The sequence below is a fragment of the Pristis pectinata genome, chromosome 28 (genome assembly GCF_009764475.1).
Source record: "Pristis pectinata isolate sPriPec2 chromosome 28, sPriPec2.1.pri, whole genome shotgun sequence".
In the NCBI taxonomy this organism is placed as follows: Eukaryota; Metazoa; Chordata; class Chondrichthyes; order Rhinopristiformes; family Pristidae; genus Pristis; species Pristis pectinata.
Window position 1 is genome coordinate 14,943,162 of NC_067432.1, and position 23,188 is coordinate 14,966,349.

Consider the following 23,188-nt stretch of genomic DNA (forward strand, 5'->3'; position numbering starts at 1 on the left):
ACAGTAAAGTAGCAAAGCAACACATTACCTTATTTTTGCATCCCAAACGAAAGAATAAAAAAGATCAACATGTGGCATTTTGTGTTCCCTTTGCACAGTGAACTCCTGTCAGCAAACATTCAGGAAATAGTCTGCTGGTGATACTTGTAATGCCACATTGAACACAAGACAATAAGGTATAGGAGCAGAATTAGGCCATTCAGCCCATCGAGTCTGCTCCACCATTCAACCATAGCTGTTTTCATCTTCTCAACCCCCATTCTCCTGTCTTCTCCGTGTAACCCTGAACCCCCTTACCAGTCAAAAACCTATCATTCTCTGCCTTAAATTGACCCAATGACTTGGCCTTCACAGCCCTCTGTGGCAAGATTCACCACCCTCTTAAGAAACTCCTCCTCTAAAGTTCTAAAGGGACGTCCCTTTGTTCTGAGGCTTTGCCCTTGGATTATGCTTCAGGTTGCCATGGATCGTACTCTCAATTTACCTGTGCAGGCCAGCCGTAAGTTCTCACCATTGTTGACTTGTACAAGGCTTCCCCAGAAATGGGAGAAGGTTAGGAACTAGCATGATAAATACTTAGCTGCAATCATATTGTAACTGCATTGGCAAGATTTGTCTTGCCCACTGTTTCACTGCTGCATTTGTGAGCCACTGTGCAAGATCAAGTGTGCGTATGCAATTACCACAGTGCTTTCTGATATGGTCTGCAATATAAATGGAGGGGATTCAGCTCCAATGGAGCTGGTGTGGTTAAGATTCCACTGGAAGCAGCTCTGCAGAGACCAGGAACAGTGGACCAGATCGTGGTCCAGCCTGCAGCTCACGTGACAGCCATCGGTCATGCTAAACACCTGCAGCCAAGCTGCTTCCAATGTTCTGCAGGTGACACTGCTACGGCCATTCCACCGTGTGGATCCCAAGGCTATGTGCCTGGGCACCTTGAATGCCTTCTGACAGGTCACGCTGTCCAATCACTGGAGAGATTTAGAAACATTCAAATAATTTTTTAGAAATTGAAAAATAAATTAAAAACAAATGTTTACTTCAGGACACTTTTACCCTCATGTAAATTAACTAAAAAAAAGCAATGTTAATTTAGTTAAAATAGCTACACTAACCCTGGGAGGTGTGTGTGCAGACTTTGCACATTCTCCTTGTGTCCACAAGGATTTCTCCATGTGCTCTGGTTTCCTCCCACATCCAAAAGATATGCTGGCAGTCACATTAATTGGCCACAGTAAATTGCCCCCTTAATGTAGGTGCGTGGTTAGAGGTCAATGGTGCATGCGAGAGAGAATGGGGAAATAGGTAAGGGGTGGTTGTTGGGTGGGGGGGGGGAAGAGTTGGAGGGGATGGGATTGCTCTGCGAGCTGGCATAGACTTAAATGGGCTGAATAACCCCCTTCTATGTCCTAAGGAAATACAATATGAACAAATGAGTAGGGTCTCACTAGATATGCCAACCAAGCTGAGCGATCAGAGACAGCCCCTCAGCTCAGTACAAATAGGAGCCACTCCTGGATTTGTTGGAATGGGAGATCAGACGTGTGTGTATATGACTCCCCAGCACATTCCATGTTGCCACACTGCAGTGCACAGATGAGGAAGCCCACAAGGCACTGGTGCATGCACTGGAGCAGACCGGTGGCTCTCTATGGAACTGCTGGCTAAAAGTCAGCATGATCCAGCCCACAGAAGGCAAGCTGACCTCTTTACACCAGAAGGAAAGGTATTTCCACACAGGGCATTGTGGACCTGTGTGAAATCATAGTGCAAGAGGATAGAAGAAATGGGCTCCCAAGCAAGGAACTGCAGCAATACTAACTTCAGCTAGGCAATTATCTGTGGATGGAAAAATTAGGTTTTAGAATTTGGAGGGAACACAATAGAATAGCAGCCTGTGAAGTTTTAAAAAGGGTAGCTTTTCTTATTATTACATAATAAACTGTATTACATTAGAGATGGTCACAAACCTTACTTTTCTTCAGTACATTGATGAGTTCTTCATACAACGTATCTCTGTTTTTCTCCAAGAATCCCTCACATTCATATTGCACCTTGTGGAAATGAGAAACTCGTTATTCCAAAGCATCAGTTGCACAAATCTCAGCCTCCTCCTGTATTCGATATGTTGCTACTAATGGAAATATTCAAGGGCAAGGCAGAAAGAGAACTGCTCTGACTGTCACTTACCTTGTCAGCAAAGTGCTGGATGATGAAAGCCTTGCTCATCATTCTGGGCTTCTCAAAGAGGGGGTTTTTGTTTAAGAAGTTGTTCTGGAGTTTCTGAAGCCAGTTTTCCTCTGTTCCTAATGGCAGCTGAATAAACAATATTTAAAAAATCAATTTGGTGTTTATCATCTACTTAGAAACTGTTATTTTTCCCAGTTATTAATACAATACCAGGTATTCATTCTTCACACATATTAGTCCAAAGTTTAATTATAAGCTTTATGAGCAAATGAAAGGTTAAGGCACAGAAGTACTTCAATTGCACATTCCTGACCACCATAACAAAATCTCTTCTGTCAAAACAATTTTTTCAAATTCCCCTCAATTGCCTGTTATAATTATTCTGGAAATATCTTAAGTTAATAAGCAAACAGGATGTTTTACACCCCTAATGCATTTCTGGTATATTGGAGCCTTGTATGGTCAAAGTTTCCATTTTGTAAAATCCATAGCTGGTGGATAGACAAAACTGACTAGTAATTTATACATTTTACTGTTAACGAGCCAGCTACAGTCTCTAATATTTGCAGATAAACACATTATTAACTGCTAAAATAACAATGACCAGGAACATCATTCAATTGCTACGTTTAAAGGTTTCACAGCAGTTATCTAATCATCATTAAATGAAACACACACTATTTCCACTCTGACGTTTTAGCCCCAGCTATCTACTGAAGCAGTTTTTGTGGTTCATTCCCTTCACACACCAACTTGATTACCCCAGATATACTTTACTGACTTTCAAGGATTCTTGAGTGACCCAAATAATGCAAGATCATAAGACTATTGAACAGTTCCCTGAAATGATGGACTCTGACCTCATGATCTACCTTGTTGTGACCTTGCACCTTATTGCACTGCACTCTCTCTGTAGCTGTGACACTTTACTCTGTACTGTTATTGCTTTTACAATAACGGTACATCAATGCACTCTGTACTAACTCAATGTAACTGCACTGTGTAATGAATTGACCTGTATGATCAATATGCAAGACAAGTTTTTCACTGTACCTCGGTACAAGAGACAATACTAAACCGATAACCATAGAACAATACAGCACAAATACAGGCCCTTCAGCCCACCATGTTGTGCTGACCTTCAAACCACTCCTAAGACTATCTAACCCCTTCCTCCCACATATTCCTCCACCTTAAATTCCTCCATATGCTTATCTAACAATCTCTTGAAATTGACTAACGTACCTGCTTCTACCACCACCCCAGGCAGCGCAGACCATGCACCAACCACTCTCTGGGTGAAAAACCTCCCTCTGATGTCTCCCTTGAACCTCCCACCCATTACTTTAAAGCCATGCCCTCTTGTATTGAGCATTGGTGCCCTGGGAAAGAGGTGCTGGCTGTCCACTCTATCTGTTCCTCTTAATATTTTGTATACCTCTATCATGTCTCCCCTCATCCTCCTTCTCTCCAATGAGTAAAGCCCTAGCTCCTTTAGTCTCTCCTCAATTCATACTCTCTAATCCAGGCAGCATCCTGGTAAATCTCCTCTGCACCCTTTCCAACGCCTCCACATCCATCCTATAATGAGGCAACCAGAACTGGACACAGTACTCCAAGTGTGGTCTAACCAGAGTTTTGTAAAGCTGCATCATTACTTCGCTGCTCTTAAACTCGATCCCACGACTTATGAAAGCTAACATCCCATAAGCTTTCTTAACTACCCTATCCACCTGTGTGGAAACTTTCAGTGATCTGTGGATATGAACCCCCAGATCCCTCTGCTCCTCCACACTGCCCAGAATCCTGCCATTTACCTTGTACTCCACCTTGGAGTTTGTCCTTCCAAAGTGTACCACCTCACACTTCTCCGGATTGAACGCCATCGGCCACTTCTCAGCCCAGCTCTGCATCCTATCAATACCCCTCTGTAGGCTTCGACAGCCCTCCACACTATCCACAACACCACCGATCTTTGTGTCATCTGCAAACTTGCTAACCCACCCTTCCACCCCCTCATCTAAGTCACTAATAAATATCACAATAAGTAAAGGTCCCAGAACCGACCCCTGTGGGACACCACTAGTCACAGCCCTCCAATCCAAATGCACTCCCTCCACCACAACCCTCTGCTTTCTACAGGCAAGCCAATTCTGAATCCACATGGCCAAGCCTCTCTGGATCCTTTGGCCTCTGACCTTCTGAAGGAGCCTACCACGTGGAACCTTGTCAAACGTCTTACTAAAATCCATGTAGACCCCATCTACTGCACTACCCTCATCAGTCTTCCTGGCCACCTCCTCAAAGAACCCTATCAGTGAGACAAGATCTTCCCTTCACAAATCCATGCTGGCTGTCCCTAATCAGTCCATGATTCTCTAAATGATCATAGATCCTCTTAGATATATATAATATCTATATGAGATATATAGAATAACAATATTTTCATTTTAAAATTTGTTCATTTCTACATTAATCTACATAACAATTAAAAGTGAAAACAAAAAGGAACACAAAACATCCTTTTGCTTTTGATTGTCATTGGTGGCTCTGCTCAAAGAGTGCACAATTAAAATGACTCATCTGAAAATGTATCTAAACAAACGAGTTCATTTAAATAAAAAAAAACAAAGATTAAAAGGAGAAAACAGAAATATTATGATGCATTGCTGACTTTAAAACCATTTTCTCAGCCTGCATCCCCTTTACTTGCTAAAGGAACAACATGGATTGCCATGGCTCACAAACAATCGGCAATTACTTAAGCACTTCATCCTCACCAGACACTCCTCGTCCAGTAGCTCCAATATACCCATCTTAGCTTCTATCAAGTCAATGCAAGGTTGATTATCGTTGAATTCTATCAAGGTCCATGGAATGTCTTCTTTCATATATTCATCTTGTTCAAGTTTAAACACGTGCTGGAAAGATTTTATATTTAAAAAAGATTTAATCTACATTTTCATTACAGTTAAGATAACTTTACAGGTGGTTAAGTTCGGTCATCATCACTAAAACACGGATAAAATTATAATCAAAACGATGAATAGAACTCAAACATCAGCAGTACTGCAAGTACTCACCAGATTAAATTGTTGTTGCAGTTTCTCATTGGCGTAATTTATACAGAATTGTTCAAAACTATTCACGTCAAAGGTTTCAAACCTAAAGGGATGCAAATAACAATCTTTCTTGCCTCTTGAAAGAACCACATATAATATGTTACAGTAAAAACCCAAATCAGATTTATCTGTTTGATGGCACATTGGAGATGTTTAATGCTCGGTGCAGAACTAAGGGTTAGAGATTCCAATTTTGAGCACCAGTTGGCTATTTCAACTAGAACAGTAAGTGGGGTTCAACATCAGACATCAGGGCTTGAGGAGAAATAGAATCATTCAATCTGATTCAATAATTTAGTCAAGCTGAATAAAATCCAGTCATTGTTGATTTCTACTGTCCTCTGAATTCACTGTAACACTCAGCACCACAACTGAGCAAGCACAGAAGACTCCCAAGGCAGTAGGGTTAGGTGAGTGTACAGAAAAACATGCAGCTGTCCCGATTCCAAAATCAATGCCACTCATGAGTTTAGGATAAAAATAGATACTATGATCTCCACAGCTGAATAGCTTACTGATATTATTGGGCCCCACATTTGAAGGAATGCCGAGTTGAATGAAGTATCTGAAAACTCTTGGTATTTTGTTGAACTGGATTCAGTGCCTAACGGGAATTTTAAAAATCACCTTCCTCCCTTCACTATTGATGCCCAGTTTGGTCTTCAGCTTAACCTGACTATCCTGGCATTAACAGTTTGATAATGACCTCAGAGTGGTGACACATCACCAGCACCCTGTTCCAACCTGTCAGTGTGGCTAGATCCAGATTGAAATGGCCTTTCACCATGTCCAAAGTACCACTGTTTCAGACAGTAGTCTCCTTAAAGAATACAAACGGAGGTCAAAGACCATAAATAAAATCCAGGTACCATTTTAGGTTAGGACTTAGATGGGTCATGCACAGTACAGGAACATAAAATAACTCAGGCCTCCACCCACGGCCCAACACTGCTCTTCATTCATCAATAGAGAAACCTCAACCTAAAGATTTCTACTGTGACCAAAAGCCACAAAATATTGCTAGCCCTCAATCCACCAAGTGCTATTGGGACACTTGTTTGGTTTCTGTTGACCCAACACAAATGAGGCAGTGTGTTCAAAATCAGGGCATTCTCTCCACTTCAAATGTGCACAACAAACAGAAACACCATTGGTAGGTTATTGCAGAGTCAAAATAAAGCTCATAATACAGTGTCAAAGATTAAATTTCACAAAGCTTCTTTCTTCACAATGTGAAATACAATTTTCACTGTCAACAAACTTGAAATTTAAGATAAATTTTATGACACAGCCAAGCTGTTAATTGAACTACTAATATTTTCCTGCAGATTATGTGATGTTTTCATTACCCATAAATGTCCAATACACCAATAAAGGTATGCTGTCTTCCAGAAAACTGTAGAGCCTTGTTAATGTGATCCACAATGTAACTGAACAAATGAGAATAGATGTGCTTGGCCAAAGCATCCCTGGCATTGACAGCTTGAACTTTGGTCATGGGTTTGATCACAGTGTCTGAGGCAGTAGCAATTTTTCTGTGGCACAGTCCATAAGCCATGTCTTCAGTCTTAAGTTCAAGGAGTTCACAAAATACTGTCAGATGATGATCATCATGCTGTTTAGAAGCAAAGTGGGAGGATGATCATTATGAGTGCATTCTTTGAATTCAAAACTCTGTGGCTGTCCATACATTTATTAATTAACTAATTTAAATAGTTTTTAATTGAATATGAACAGTTTATAGAACTAGATTATTGAGGGACAGGAAGCCACTTTGCCTGTGACATCTGTTCCAGGGCTCTGGAACAATCCTCACACTCCTTCCACACTCCAACAAATGTTTTCTTCACATTTTTCAAAGTGCCTACTTAAATCAATGTCCACCACTTCTGAGACAGTTCATTCCAATCTAGTACAACTCACCAAGTTAAAAGAACAATTGTCACATCATTCCTGGCTTTTTTTCCCCCAATTATGTCAGAACCAAGTCCTCTGGTTACCAATCTTTGCTCTGCATCTTCTTCACAACCCTATCAAAATCCCTCAATTTTCTACTATTAAATCTCCCCTTTAATTTCCTTTGCTTAACGGAGAGCAAATCCCAGACTCTCTTGTTAAAAGATCCCATTGTCTCCAGTGAATATATTCTCAAACTTTCTCTCTTCCTTCTCCTCAATCAGCTGATTGGTAACATACCTCTGTTACTACTTCCTTTATTTACTGATGATCCAAGCTATGTGGCAGGGTGGAATGCAAGGAGAATGTAGGGAGGCTTCACTGGAATATAGACAGGCTCAGTGAATGGGCTGGGACATGGCAGATGGAATATAATGTGAGGTCATCCACCTTGGTCAGAAAAATAAAAAGGCACGGTATTTTATAAATGGGAAAGATGTTGGTGCTCAGGAGGACCTGGATGTTTTTGTATACGGATTACTGAAAGTTAACATGCATGGACAGCAAGGAACTAGGAAGGAAAACATTGCATTAGGCTTTATTGCAAGATGTTTTGAGTACAAGATGGAGACATCCTGTTCTAATTACACAGAACCCTTGGTGAGGCTACACCTGGAATATTGCGTTCAGCTCTGGTCTCCCTGGCTAGGGAAGGATGATTGTGATAGAGGGAGAGCAATGAAGGTTTACCAGATTGATTCCTGGGATGGTGGGTTTGGAAAATGTGGGGATTAATCCGAGACTTGGGTGGCACAGTGGTGCAGCAAGTAGAGCCTCACAGCACCAGAAACCCAGCTTGAATCCTGAGTGCGGGTCTGTGTAGAGTTTGCAGATTCTCCCTGTGACTGTTTGGGTTTCCTCCAGATGGTCCTGTGTCCTCCCAAAGACATCCAATTGGTAGGTTAAATGGGCACTGTAAATTGCCCCTAATGTGTAGATGAACGGTGAATATGGGGGGAATTGATGAACACGTGGGGAGAATAAAAATGGGATTGATGTAGGATTAATGGAAATGAGGGTTGGCAGAGACATAGAGGGGCAAAGGGCCTGTTTCTGTGCTGCACCGCTCTAGGATTCTGTGACTTGTACATTTTAGGGTTTCGAAGAACGAGAGGTAATCTCATTGAAACATACAGAATTCTTAAGGGGCTTCTCTGGGTAGATGTGAAGTTGATGTTTCCCCTGTTTTGTGGTCTAGGCCCAGGAGTGAGTCTCAGAATTAGTGGTAGGTCATTCAGAACAGAGATGCGGGGAAACTTCTTCACCCAGAGGGAAATGAATCTTTGGAATTCTCTACCCAAGGGGGCTGCAGAGATTCAGTCACTGAGCATATTCAAGACAGAGATCTAGAGCCTTTTGAAGTTAAGGGAGTCGAGGGACACAGGTGAGCGCAGGAAGGTGGTGCTGAGAGAAAATATAAGCCTTGAACTTAAGAAATGGTTATGCAAGCTGCCAGAGGAAGTGGTGGAGGCAGGTACAATAACTGCATTTAAAAGACATTTATATTGGTACACGAATAGGAAAGGTATCGATATGGATAGGGGCCAAATGTGGCAAATGGGACTAGCTTGGATTGGCATCTGGGTCAGCATAGACAAGTTGGACCGAAGGGCCTGTTTTGATGCTGTATTACTGTATGACACAAGGGCCTAGACCCGCTTCTATTTCCCATGTTCTTATGAGCAGGGAAACAAGCACTAAACTAAAGGTTTTATTCAAAACAAAAAAATATTAACAATGACAATCCTTTTTATTTAAAGACAGTTATAAATGAATACACTGAAAATAAGAAAAAAAAATCAGTGTATCATCAATGCACTCTATTCAAAACTGCAATTTAATGTTAAACATTTACTGTAATGCTGAACATCACATATGATAGAAGATTTGAAAGCTGCAGACTTACTTTTACTGAAGATTTTTCGTCACTCAGAGCCCTAATTTCTACATTTCCTAAATGCAGAATCCCTGCCAATACTTTGAAGATATCCATTTGAAAGTTTTCTTTCAAACCTGAAAAATAGATTTACTTTTTTTGTTTAATGCGCCTGGGTTTCTTGTGTCATATTACAAAGACTTCATTTATAGAAAGCAGAAATGATGGAAACTTAATTTGGTGACAAAATTGGATTAAGGGAGGGACTTGGTATCCATGGCAGAAAACAATATTACAATTCGGAAAGGGTTAAATGGCTTTGTTGTAAATATACAATATGAAATCTTATCAAATACAGGCTTAAGTTTGAAAAATTTGACTAATTAGTTTATATCCCACTATTGGCTGCTAATTATGATGTGTTTTAGAGCTGGCCCTAACCAATTTGAATGTTAGTTTGTCAATGTATTTTAAGTGTGTTTATTACTATGCTTTGTTAGGACATTAACAGGAGGGAGAGCTCATCTCGCTGCAATGAAGTGCCCAGTCCCATCTTGATTTGGCTCCCAGCTGTGCTTGCTTTAATGGCACAAAGTTCAGGAGCATGAAGCTTACCTGATTTTCACCTTGTTAGCCCCAGAACAGCGATACTTAGATTTAACAAAAAAATCAGCAAGTTTGGGTTTTGGTGAATGAGCAACTGAACACTGAAGTCTCAAAATTACGGACACATTCTTGCTGGTGAATCTGTCACTGTGCTCCATCAGGAGGCTCAACATGCCCTCCATATAGAGTTCAGTGGTGCAGCATAAACTTAGTGGGGAATCCACTCACTACAGGCCATCCTTGGGACAGGTTCCACCCATTCATTCTAAAGGAGATTTTATGCTGTGAGAAAGAAAGATACAACTAAGGCAGGTTTCAGTTTTCCTTAAATTATTTTTGATTGCTGTAATGCTTTTAATTGTTTAAGAGCTTTCAGGTGATGTAATTCTTTTTGAAAAATATATGTGCTTATTTGCTAGTTAGTAATCTTTAAATACTTTGGAGTGTTAAGGACATTCAGAAGTTCTGAAGAAATTTGAAAGCTGGAGGTGCAGCTTTGCTAGCTGTTAAATATTTCTCAGTCATTCCACGGGCAAGGCATGTTCTGGACCATCCCCTGTAATAGTGGCTACACACACAAAATCCTGCAGTCATGCAGGATCTCACACGGGCAGGCACAGTAACGAAACGGTTAGCGTAACGCTTTACAGCGCCAGTGACCCAGGTTCAATTCCATCTGCTGTCTGTAAGGAGTTTGTACGTTCTCCCCGTGTCTGCATGGGTTTCCTCTGGGTTCTCTGGCTTTCTCCCACATTCCAAAGGCATACGGGTTAGGAAGTTGTGGGTATGCTATGTTGGCGCTGGAAGCATGGCGACACTTGCAGGCTGCCCCTAGAACACTCTATGTAACAGATGCATTTCACTGTGTTTCGATGTACATGTGACTAATAAAGATCTCTAATTTAAGATCTGCACTTTCTCTTCATTAAGTTCAGTCTTCCAATATAAAGGAGGTATATGTGTGAATAACACATACCTCAGTGTCAAACCACATTCAGCCAAATCCAAGCCAAGCCATTTTATCTCAGAGAGGCAGTACTCATGCTCAGCTCTCTGAAGCCAGGAGAGAATTTTTGTGGGTTGTGTGACCAAGTACCTGGAACATTTACCAAGTGAGCCCCTTCAGAAGCACTGCCAATCATCCTTCACTTACCCAACAGTGAAAACGTTTTTTGAGTTTCGGTAAAGTCTGTTCTGTCATTAACACCATCAATGACAGCATTTCCACCCATGTTAACGTAACTGAAGTTTTCTGCAACACCTGTGAATAATTTAAATCTCATTAGAAAAATGTAAATCAATTGTTGAATCCCAGAAAAAACCTCATTTCACAAATGGTGCCCTGATTGTATCACAGTCTCCTTCTCAGCAGACCAAAACAAATTTATATAAAACAGATTTAAAAGTAGGAAGCTATCAAAACACCTACCTAGTTTTAGGTGCTTGAACTCGGACTTATCAGCAGATGCACAAAGTTGGTAGAATATATGATAATTCCTCTCACTTTCTGTCTGAATTTAACAAATAGACAATGCAATGTTATTGCCAAATGGGCAGTATAATTGGAACATAGCTATGCTCTAATCATTTGCTATCATAACCCTACTTTCACCATGAAATAAGAATACTGTAGTACAAGGAAGCTGGCGAATAAGCGATGGTGCATACTGTTAAGATGTGAAGGTGTGAGGTAATGTGGAGTGATGGGCAGAGGTGGGAATTATCCTGTTCGATGACTATATGACATACGTGATTATCCTATGTCAGTCAGCATGCAAGGCCTGCTGGATTCCACACAGTTAAATGATTTAATTTCTTCACTGGCACCAGGTTTAAGTCTGGGAACCCAGTGCCCAATGCCACCATGAATACATCCAACACAAGAAGTTGTAACTATTAAGAACCATGCCAACAATTCCCACATCCTATAAAAACATTACATTAATATCTTAGCTATTTAAGACAACAGCTCACCACTATGTTCTCAAGGGAAATTACTAACTACGCTAGCAATACTCATATCCTTCAAATTATTAATAAAAATATTAATAATTTTTTTGGAAAAATATAATTTAGATTGCAACTTATCTTTATTCCTTTTTGTTTTCAGCTGATCTAGCTAGCTGATTATCCAAACCACCAGATTTGTGCTTAACATCCATGACTTGTACATGGAGAGCAGATGGGCGTGGAAATAGTGGGTGCCTGGGACTGTCCAATCACCACAGACAAAGTGTATGTGATCACTGATTCAACAGTAAACTTATGAATTTAGAAGTAATCTACAGAACAATTGTACGAGCAACTCGTGCCATAGATACAGGGAGGATGTATCTACCCAATGACTGGAAAGTCTAGAACCTTGGGATATGGGGTATGCCCTTTAAGACCAAGATCAGGAAAAATTTCTTCACCCAGAGAGTGGTGAACTCTAGAAATCTCTACCACAGGTGGCAGTTGAGGCCAAGTCACTAAATACATTCAAGGAGGAGGTAGATTTATCTCTTACTGTCAAAGGAAACAAGGAGTATGGGAAAGAGGCAGGAACAGGAGACTGAAATGGTGATCAGCCACGATCATGGCAAATATTTGAATCATAGAATTAAAAGACAACTCGTTACAAAGATAACTGAAAGCCAAGAGCACTGTGGAGAAGTTTATACATATTGTTATGTTTTAGAAAACTATACACCATAGCCATGTTCCTGAATCTCTTTCTACCCAGCAAAATTCTTACCTGAAACACCACCCGAGACTTTTCCAGCAAGTAAGTTCTCATATTTGCACCAATGATTCGATACCGATTATCAAAACTGATCTCGGTGTATTTACCAAAACGACTGCTATTGTCATTTCGTGTCGTCTTTGCATTTCCAATAGCCTGGAAACGAGGAGATATTGTTACAAGCATCTTGAGGCAGAACATGCATTAGGCAATCCTGCAATCAAACCATTTATGAACGTTTATTGAAAAAGTTAAATATGAAAAAAATAAATGAGTATCTATTATTTATGGAGGCCTTTGTTCATTTTAATGAAGAAAATTTTGAATTAAGCATTGACATTTACAGACTGAAGAATGACATTTCCCAAGTCTCCTTCATTATAACGGTAGTTCCCAGCAATTTGAAACTGCCATGAATTTAAAAAAAGGGCAGACTCTAATGTTTGTTTGTATGGACTTCAACTATAATGATGCACAAAGAGGGATGTTTATTCTTCTGGATATTTATTAATGATAGAACCGGCTCATAAAATCATAGAATGGCAACAGCAAGGAAGAGGACATTTAACCCTTCAGGACCATACTAGTTCACTGCAAAAGCAATATAGTTTCCTTGGTTATCCCCATAGTCCTGCTTTTTTCCCCTCCAAGTTCTGATATAATTCCCTTTTGAAAGCAATGACTAAATCAGTCTCCATCAAACTGTCAGCCAACACATTCCAGTTGCTAAACCACCCTGCAAGAAAAATGCTATTCCTCATCACCTTTGGTTCTTTGCCAATTACCTTTCATCTGTCTTTTTTGGTTTTCATCCAGTTTTTATCTACTTCATCTAGATGGTCCTTTATTTGAAAAACATTTAATACACCTCCTCTCAGCTTGCTCCGAGGATAATAATCTCAGCTTTATCAGCCTTTCTTCACAAGAATCCACCCTCCAACCTCATATCCGAGGAATCATTTGAGCTAAATCTTCCTCACACTCTCTCCAAGGCTTTCATAACCTTAACATCTCCAAGCTTGACTTTACCTCTGTTAAATACAACATACTGTGGACTCAAACTATACAAATAACCAATCTCCACAATAACATTCTAAGCCCTAAATGCATGATCATCGCTGTACTCAAACAATTGAAATTATCACCAATACCCCCCCACCCCACCCCCCACCCAGGGATGGTGGAGATAATTAAAAACCACGAAAGATATAGTACACACTTTCTATCGCCCAAATGATTGATTACCTTGTTAGCTTTTTAAACGTTGTTAAGGTTCTTAATCTTAAGGTTATTGACTTTGTAACTGCTGTACTATTTTATTGCTTCTTACCTCTGTTATAGGATTTGATGCAAGGACTTTATCTTCTACACAATCCTTGCTACTGGATTTGCTAACAGTGGCGAAATATCTCATAGCATATCGGGCAGATACGGTCTTCCCTGCACCTGATTCTCCACTTACAATAATAGACTGGTTCCGATTCTTCCTAACATGAGGAGACATAGCATGAAGAGTTAATGCAACAGTTCCCCTTTAAGGAGTCATTATCCAATGGAAACATAACTAAATTTAAATTACATTACTCTTTGAGAAAACATTAATAATTTAAAGAGACAAACAAATACAAAATACAGCAAATAGGAGTATTAACATCTTAATTTTAGATTAGCACAATCATTTTATTTGAGTCATATAATAATCAATAATTTTGTTTTACTTAAAAACATCAGATTGAAATATCTCTTAGTTAATAACTGTATTCTTGATCTTGAGCTATATTTCTACTGGATTGTGTTGATTATCAAAAGGTTCCCATGGATTGTTGTAAAACTCAAAATAAGGAACTAAATCCTCTGGATATGCAATCAGCAGTCGACTTCTATGTTTACAAAAAATTAAAACAGTTGTTGTAATACTTTAACATGACACCAACCCTTTCTCTCTGCCAACTTGGATGAAAAAGTCTAACTGGAGAAGTGTGTTCATAGAAGTTTTTCAAACTCACTGCACCAGTGTAAAGGTAGTAGGTAAAGAAGCATTTTTTAAAATTAGGTTAACGCTTCCAAATGAACAGTGTGCACAGGAACGTTGCACGAGTGTTCAATATGTTAATGCACAAATCCTGTTAAATGGAATTTAGAAATTGCTATTTTTTTCTTAAAGCACTTTGCTTCTTCTCACTTTTCATCTTCACTTCATCCTGTCATTGGTTATTCCATATTTGATGTTTTAATTACGCCATTCCCATTGTACTCTACACTACACAGGAGAGGGTGCAGGGGAAATTCACCAGGACATTGTCTGGGGTTGAATGTTTAATTTATGAAGAGAGACTAGATATGTTGTGTGTGTTTTCCTCGGAGCAGAGGGGGGAGCTTGATAGTGGTGGACAAAATTACAGAAAGCATCAGTAGGGTAGAGAGTAAGAAATGTTCCCCATGGCAGAGATGGCGAACAGCAGAGGGCATAGGTTTAAAGTGAGGAGTAAAAGTTTAATTGGGGTATTTTCGCCCAGAGGGTGGCTGCAATCTGGAAGACCCTGACTGAGGATGTGGTGGAGGCAGGTCCTCTCTCACGTTTCAGTTGCATCTGGACAAGCACCTGAATTGCCAAGGTATAGTAAGCTAGGGATCAAATCCTGGTAAGTGGGATTAGTTATCGATAGGTACTTGATGGTCAGTATGGACATGGTGAGCTGAAAGGCCTGATTCTATGCTCTCTGACTCTATACAAATGTCTCCCTGCCTCCACTCTACTCTGGCCTTCCTTGACAGTTACTGCAGTTCCTGATTTTCAAGATGAACGTGCAAGATGAACATTTAATACAATTTATAAAAATCAATATGTACAGAATGGCAGGTGGTCAAAGAAAAAATGGTCAGGCCTTTCCAAAATGCAAGGGCCTAATCCACTTATTTTGCAATTTACAGATATAAACTTTACTGATATTAAGTTATAAGAAAAGAAATGTCTTAGACCTCTGTACTGAATGCAGTGGTAAATTACCTTGTATATAATTTGAGCACATTTTCCAAATATAATTCATTTTTTGATCATATCTTTCCCTATAGATTTAGGATTTCCAGCAACGTTTTTCTGATCTATTTCATTTCCTAATGCAGGCCTAACAAGAAAAGTTCACCATTTTGATTGTCATAGTACTTGGAAAGTAAAGCACAGCCTGAACTGATCTAACATCTCTTAATGTCACAAAAATAATGCGGCACAGAATGTAAACTAAAACCAGCGGAGACAAGGAAACATTAAAAAGCTTGATGGGATAGGAGTCCCATTTTCCTGTGTGTTTTATACTAAGCAACATTCTAGTCTGATTTTTTTCCATATATACACTCGATAACAGGCTGTCCATTGCTTTGGATAAAATCCACCCCACGGCATGCCCCCCTACTGTCCAGGCAAGTGGGACCCCCACTCCTGCTTATCCAGTAACTGAAGACAGCCTCTTTCTTCCTGCCTCTGCAACCCATTGCTATGGACTCCACCATGGATCTTTCCTTGGGGATCATCTTAGAACCAGAATTTTCATTTACATGTATTGGTATTCTTTCTGAAAGTGGAATGACTTTGATGGAATATTTGTTGCACAAATATATGGAACGAGCTGCCAGAGGAAGTGGTTGAGGCAGGTACAATAGCAATATTTAAAAGACATTTAGATAGGAAAGGTTTAGAGGGATATGGGTCAAACACTGACAAATGGGACTAGTTTAAATGGGTATCTTGGTTGGCATGGACCAATTGGGCCAAAGGGCCTGTGTCCATGCTGTACGACTATGACTATCTAAGAATTATAATTTTTTTTTAAAAACACAGAAAGTTGTGTGTGAAACCATAACTCATGGTCATGGATCCTACTTTCATACTGAACCGAGTGGATTGGAAAAATTAACCTGGCCATTTGTTTGTAAGCCTCTTCTGCCACCGCAAAAATATGAGGATCCATATCGCCCATATTCTGCCCACTATAGGCATGGATGATAACATCTCCATAGATTGGTATTTCTTTGTACGGATTAATAGCCACAAGAATAATACCTAAAATAAATCAGAAATAACAGTTATCATTACACATTCGTGATTTACATAAAGGTGATGTGTAATATTCTGTGGTTTTATTTCTTACCACAATAAGTGTAGATGAGTTTGGAATCCACAAAGCGCACTTTGAGGTTGTGCAGAACTGCAGGCTCGTGGAGATAACTGAGTGCTGTGAGGTCATTTTCACCCACAAGTATATCGGGGTTCCGTAGAGGAGGTAAAAATAACTTGACGGGATCAACTGGATATTCTAGTTCCTAAAATGTTCAAGATAAATGAGGAAAGAAAGTAATGTTTACTTTTTAAAATGTGCTTGCTACAATTAAGCACAGAGGTAGATTAGGCAGCATTACAATGGCAGAAGAAACGTACTTTGAAACCAATTCCGCGACGGCACGAATCATATATGCTATATTTTAAATAAATGCTTTGTTTTCCAACATGACAAATAAAGAACGAGTATTCTTTAAGTCATGAATATGGTTAATTATTCACTACTAACAAATAATACACAACTTATTCAACTTCAATTACTTATTTTCACTCTAAGTCACAAATGCAGATAACTAGTCACTAATAATAATATACAATATTCAACTTATATAATTTCTTCAAAGTGGAGTTAGGGTTAGGCTTATATAATTTACTTATTTTCACTCTATATGCCATAAATGCAGATAATTATTTACTATTCGTAATAAACAATATATTCAACGTACAATTTACTTTCACTTTTTTTTGCATAGGTCAAGTAGTTATTTAAGCAAAATTTTTACTGAATACAAAATTGGTTTTCACAAATTGCATCATCACACTGCATGCACAGACAAATCATACGTGAAAGTGTTAACAACACAAATGTTCCCAAGCATGCAAAGAAATAAACTGAAGGAGTCGAGATTTCACGTTTATACAGAATGAGACTGCAGCTCCTTTCAGTGTCTGAGGAAGCTGCTTCTAATGCCTGCACTACACTCCAGTCCAGTCCTACATTCCTGATCTTTCTGTGTCTGTTCAAGGGGAACAGACTGCCCGAGGTTGACGACTGCCCTGGGCCTGGCCAAGGAGACCATTCACACATCCGAGCAAGGGGCTTGACTGCTTTGGAGTCTATGTTTGTGCCCGAGTATCTGTGGGGAGTGTGCAGTGTTTGCCAATACAGTTTAGGCCACCATGGCCAGTAGATACCATACATGCTGGATGCTAAGGATAATCATGTTACTTATTGCTGGTTCACTGCCAAACATTTTAATGTAGCTTCCCAATCCACTGATGCCAGCTCACATCTTGTGCCTTTGTGGTTTGTTTTATTCAGATTTAAGATTGGTTTCTGATTGAACGAAAAGCACTTCCAATCTTCACATAAACCCTAAACTGCCAGATCATCAGTTAGTCCTTTCTCATGACACAACAATATATCTAAAATAGATATCAAATTTTGTGCTCGATTATTGAATAAAAAGTTAAAAAAGAAAATAAACAATATCCTTCCTCATCCAATAGCTCAGTAATTCATCCTTATAATGAGCAGCTAAAAATAAATTTTTAAATAAAACAGGAACTGCTGGAAATACTTAACCATTCATGCAGCAGCTGTGAAAGAGAAAGACAACTAACATTTCAGATCAAAGATCCTTCATCAGAACTGGGAAAGAGTGAAAAACAAGTTAGTTTTGTGTTGTAGAGTGGTGGGAGAGGGATGGACAGGACAAAGGGAATGTATGTGGTAGGGTGAGGCCAGGGTTGCGCTGGAGATAAATTGGAGAGGTCCTCCTGGCAAATGAGTGAATGGGGGCAGTTTGAGGGTGATAATACAGACAAAGGAGCGTAAGGTGTTACAAATGACAGGGCTGAGGCTCATGTCTACCAGATCAGGTTGTACTAATGAAGAAAGAAGAGAGAAAACCCAAGTCAATACCACAGAAGGATGACATACAGAAGTAGCCAGTTCTGATATAGACAGAGAAAAGTTGCAGAATTCGATACGGAGTCCAGAAGACTGCAACATGCCCAGATGAAAAATGAGGTGCTGTTCCTCAAGCTTGCAGGCAGGTAAATCAGAGTGTGAGTGACAGGCAACAGGAAGGCGAGGTCACTCCTGCAGACTGAATGCACGTGCTCTGCAAAGCAGTCACCCAATCCTCATTTGGTTTCTCCAGTGTAGAGCAGACCACACGGTGAATACCAAATGTAGTACACTAGATTGGAAGAAGTGCAATTGAATCATTTCTTCACCCAGAAAGACTGCTTGGGTCTCTGGATGGTGTGAAGGAAAGTGGTGAAGCGACAGGTATTGCAAGTCCTATGAAGGACTGGGAAAGAGCCACAAGATGGAAAGTGGTTGGTGGGGACAATACAGCAGACCAGGGAGTCAAAAGGGAACGGAACATTGAGAATACCGAAAGGGGAGGGGGAGGATGTGTCCTGTGGTGGAATCTCACTGGAGCTGGTGGAAATTGTGAAGTATGATCCACTGAATGAGAAGGCTGGTGGGTGGAAGGAGAGGACGAAGAGTCCTCTGTCCTTGCTCTGTCCAAGAGGAGGGGTGGCGAGAGCAGTTGTTCGGAAAATAGATGGAGATGCGATCAAAGGCACAGGGGAAGCCATAGTTCGGGAAGAGGGGAAGACATTTCAGAGGCACCTCTGTGGAAAGTCTCATCAACCGGAGCAAATGCAATGAAGGTGGATGAACCGGGAGAATGGAAAGGAGTCCTTACAGAAAACTGGGTGGAAGGAAGCATAGTCAAGATATCGTCTTCACCATCGAGGACATCTTCAAAAGGCGGTAACTCAAGAAGGTGGCATCCATCACTAAGGACCCTCACCGTCCAGGATATGCCCTCTTCTCATTACTACGGAGGTAGTAACAGGGAGGAGGTACAGGAGCCTGAAGACCCACACTTAATGATTCAGAAAGAGCTTCTTCCCCTCCGCCATCAGATTTCTCAATGGTCCATGAACACTACCTCGTTATTCCTTTTTTGTTTTGCACTATTTGTTTATTTTTGTAATTTATAGTAACATTTTCTCTTTGCACTGTGCTGCTGCCACAAAACAACAAATTTCACATCATCATATGTCAGTGATAATAAATCTGATAATAGCTGTGGGAGGCTTTAGGCTTGTGATGGTTGTATGTGGCTGGCCCAACTGCTGAGATGGAAATAGAAATATCTAGAAATGGGAAGCAAGAGTCAGAGAGGGACTTTATGAAGGTGAGAGCAAAGCAGAAACTGGCAGTGACAGCACTGAAGTTTGAGACACAAGAGACTTTGCAGAAGCTGGAATCTGGAGCAACACACACAAAATCCTGGAGGAACTCAGCAGGTCAGGCAGCATCCGTGGAGGGAAATAAACAGTCGACGTTTCGGGTCGAGACCTTCATCAGAACTGGAAAGGAAGAGGGCAGAAGCCAGAATGGAAAGGTAGGGGGGGGGGGAAGGGGGAAGAGCATAGGCTGGCAGGTGATAGGTGAGTCCAGCTGAGGTGGGGGGGGTGAATGAAAGAGAATGATGTGAGAATCTGGGAGGTGATAAGTGGAAGAGGCAAAGGGCTGAAGAAGGAATCCGATGGGAGAGGACAGTAGACCTTGGAATAGAGGGAAGGAGGAGATGGGCTGGTCGTGAGGGTGGGGGAAGGGAAAGGGAGGGGGTGGAGGGGGGCCACAGGAATGAGGGAAAACAAAGGTGGGGGGAAAAAAAAGAGGGTAAGGTTATTGGAAGTTAGAGAAATTGGATGTTGAAATGAACTGAAATTTGAGTTCTGTATGAGTGCGTGAAGCAGCACCAATGCAGTTGATCAACGTATCGGTAAAAGAGCTGAGGAAATGGGTTTGAGTAGAACCAAAGCAAAAACTGTTCCAAGTATCCTGCAAGAAGTCAGGCACAGCTTGGGCTCATGCAAGTCCCATAGATCCGTACCTTTGATGTGGAGAAAGTGAGTGGAGTTGAAAGAGAACTTGTTAAAGGATGAGTTCAGCCATATTTAAATATTTCTAATGACTAATGTCACTATTATTAGAAGCTCTGACATTCTAATTAAACACATACCATATATTAGCCTTTGTTACAAATGTTAAAAAGAATGTGAACAACATTCTCTGTCCTTATGAAAGACTTCAGTCAAATAAGGGAGAGCAAGGAAGTGGAAAGACCTGTTTGACTGGTAACTCCATATTTGGTTACAAGTAAAATAGACATTCAAAAACTGGTTGAAAGATAATACAAATGAAATAATGAAGAAAATAAATTTATGCTAAAAAAAATCAACAAAACTGAAACATATTTCCTTCACCATTTTCTCCACATCCCTACAATCCTTCTTCATCACATCAGTGGGTTGGGGATCCAGCACCAGCTTTAACCTGGTACAGGATCTCGGCAAGATGGAGCTCCATCCCTGGAATCTACAGGGAATCCAGCAGTGGAACATCCTGACCAACACAGTGTCATTCAGCCTGTTCGGACTTCTACATCTGAATAGGCATGTACAGAAATCTTGGATTTATGTATTCTCTCCAGACAGAAGGCCATTTGGCCCATCAAGTCAATGCAGCTTCTCAGGGCAATCCAATTCCCCTACTTATTTCTCTGTAACCTATCCTCTCGCACATACACACTAGTTTTTTCGTGTAATCGTAAATTGATACTGAATATAAACAACCTGTCGTGCTGAGAACATCACAGGTGTCCAGTCCTCTCCTTGGCTAGTATCCACTTACCCACATGTATATCTGCTGGAATCACCAGATAGGTAACAGAGAGTTTCTCCCACTGAATTCATGCGATGCCTGGGCAGCAACTGGCTAGTAGGAACCATACCTAGCTTCACTGCTGCTGGGTCAGGGAGGAGGGAAGAGACTCTTCCAGGGTTCCTGTCCTGACCATCACACAAATACCAGCTGGTGCAAAATACCATGGCACGCTGGCCTTCAACGGGGTCAGGTTATTGGGTATAGAAGTTGATAATGTTGGTGAGGCCGCAATCAGAATATTCTGTTCAGTTTTGGTCACCCTGCTATAGAAAAGATGCCATTAAGCTGGAAAGAGTGCAGAGGAGATTTACGAGGATGTTGCCGGGACTCGAGGGACTGAGATATGGTGAGAGGTTAAGCAGGTTGGGACTTTTGTCACTGGAGCATAGGAGAATCAGAGGTGATCTTACAGAGGTGTATAAAATTATGAGGGGCATAATTGGGTGAACATGCACAGTCTTTTTCCCAGGGTTGGGGAAATCAAGAACGAGAGGGTATAGGTTTATGGTGAGAGGGGAAAAGATTTAATAGGAACCTGAGGAGTGACTTTTTCACCCAGAGAGTGGTCAGTATATGAAATGAGCTGCTAGAGAAGTGGTTGAGGCAGGTACATTAACAACATTTAAAAAGTACTTAGACAGGTGCATAGATAGGAAAGGTTGAGGGATATGGGCCAAATGCAGGCAAGTGGGACTAGCTTAGATGGGAATCTTGATTGGCACGTAACAGTTGGGCCAAAGGGCCTGTTTCCATGCTGTATGCCTCTATGTAATACTCTTTAACTCCTTCCTACCAAGTTATTATCAATTTGCATTCATGTTTTGGCACATTATTTCACTTCTTTACAAACTGTTGTGCAATCACTAAATAATAAAACAAAGCAAATTAAATTAAATTAATTAAATCACAAAACCAAATAATTAGAGATTGGAAAATTTCATTCTACCCATTTCTGTCACACACAGAAAATGAAAGCTTGGAAGGGACCCAGTTTATTCATTCTTTGCAGTTCTGATATTATCCTTCTCAACCCATCTTTGCATGCTTTCTAGTGCATTCAAATCACTTTTATAGATATCACAAGTCTCACTCCAAGTCTGGTCCAACAAGGTTCAGTTCCAGTTTTGCTTAAAAGATATGTTGGTCCTTATTACAAAATGTTTGCAGTACAAGTGCAAAGAAGCCTCAGTGAGACTAAACTTGGGATATTCGGTAGAGCTTTGATTTCCTTACACAAGGAAGGATATCCCTACCTTAGTGGGAGCGCACAGAGGTTCAGTAGGGGGTAGAGGGAGAGGATGGGAAGGGAGAAAATTGTCTTATGAGATTGAGTAGGCAGTGAAGCACAGTGATTTCTATATTCCCTCGAGTTTTGATGAATTAATGAGATGGGTGTTGGTTGGGAGTCTAGAACTAGTCAGAGTCTCAGAATAAGAGAGAGGATTGGGATGATTAGAAAAGTTCACAGGAATTTTCTGCCTCAGTACGATGTGGATGCTCAGCTGTTAATTATACACAAGACAATAATGACAACTTGGTAATACTGCAGAAATCATGGGAAAATGCAGAAAGATGTGCAGGAACTTGCAGAGTTGGCTACGACAAATTATGCATTCACTCACAGTGCATGGCTGGTTTAATATACCATTTGAGGCTTGAAACAACTTCTAACCCAGTATGTAAATCTCAGTATGTAGAGCCACAATTTATCTTAATTGTCATGACCGTTTTGAAATGACACAAGCTGTATTTTTTTTAAAAAAAACAGGTGCTGACTCATCAACTGCTTATTTCCAACATTAACAAGTTTGTTCTTTCTTGACAACACTGAACATTTATAGGATCTAATTGCAAAATCTCAATTAGCAACCTCTACTCTAGTTTGAAGTAATTCAAA

General features: G+C 40.4%; 1 protein-coding gene across 2 annotated transcripts in view; it reads right to left on the reverse strand.

Annotated features, from left to right (window-relative positions):
- Positions 1-23,188, reverse strand: part of myo5c (myosin VC) — an 84,990-nt gene that overhangs the window by 47,350 nt on the left and 14,452 nt on the right. For both annotated transcript variants that reach the window (XM_052040422.1, XM_052040423.1), the window contains exons 3-14: positions 16,624-16,795; positions 16,391-16,535; positions 13,809-13,965; positions 12,491-12,634; positions 11,183-11,264; positions 10,907-11,014; positions 9,178-9,284; positions 6,665-6,930; positions 5,277-5,358; positions 4,974-5,114; positions 2,194-2,319; positions 1,974-2,057 (exon numbers count right to left, since the gene is read on the reverse strand). In XM_052040422.1, coding sequence (XP_051896382.1) covers positions 1,974-2,057; positions 2,194-2,319; positions 4,974-5,114; positions 5,277-5,358; positions 6,665-6,930; positions 9,178-9,284; positions 10,907-11,014; positions 11,183-11,264; positions 12,491-12,634; positions 13,809-13,965; positions 16,391-16,535; positions 16,624-16,795 — 1,614 coding nt within the window. The remainder of the gene's footprint in view (positions 1-1,973; positions 2,058-2,193; positions 2,320-4,973; positions 5,115-5,276; positions 5,359-6,664; positions 6,931-9,177; positions 9,285-10,906; positions 11,015-11,182; positions 11,265-12,490; positions 12,635-13,808; positions 13,966-16,390; positions 16,536-16,623; positions 16,796-23,188) is intronic.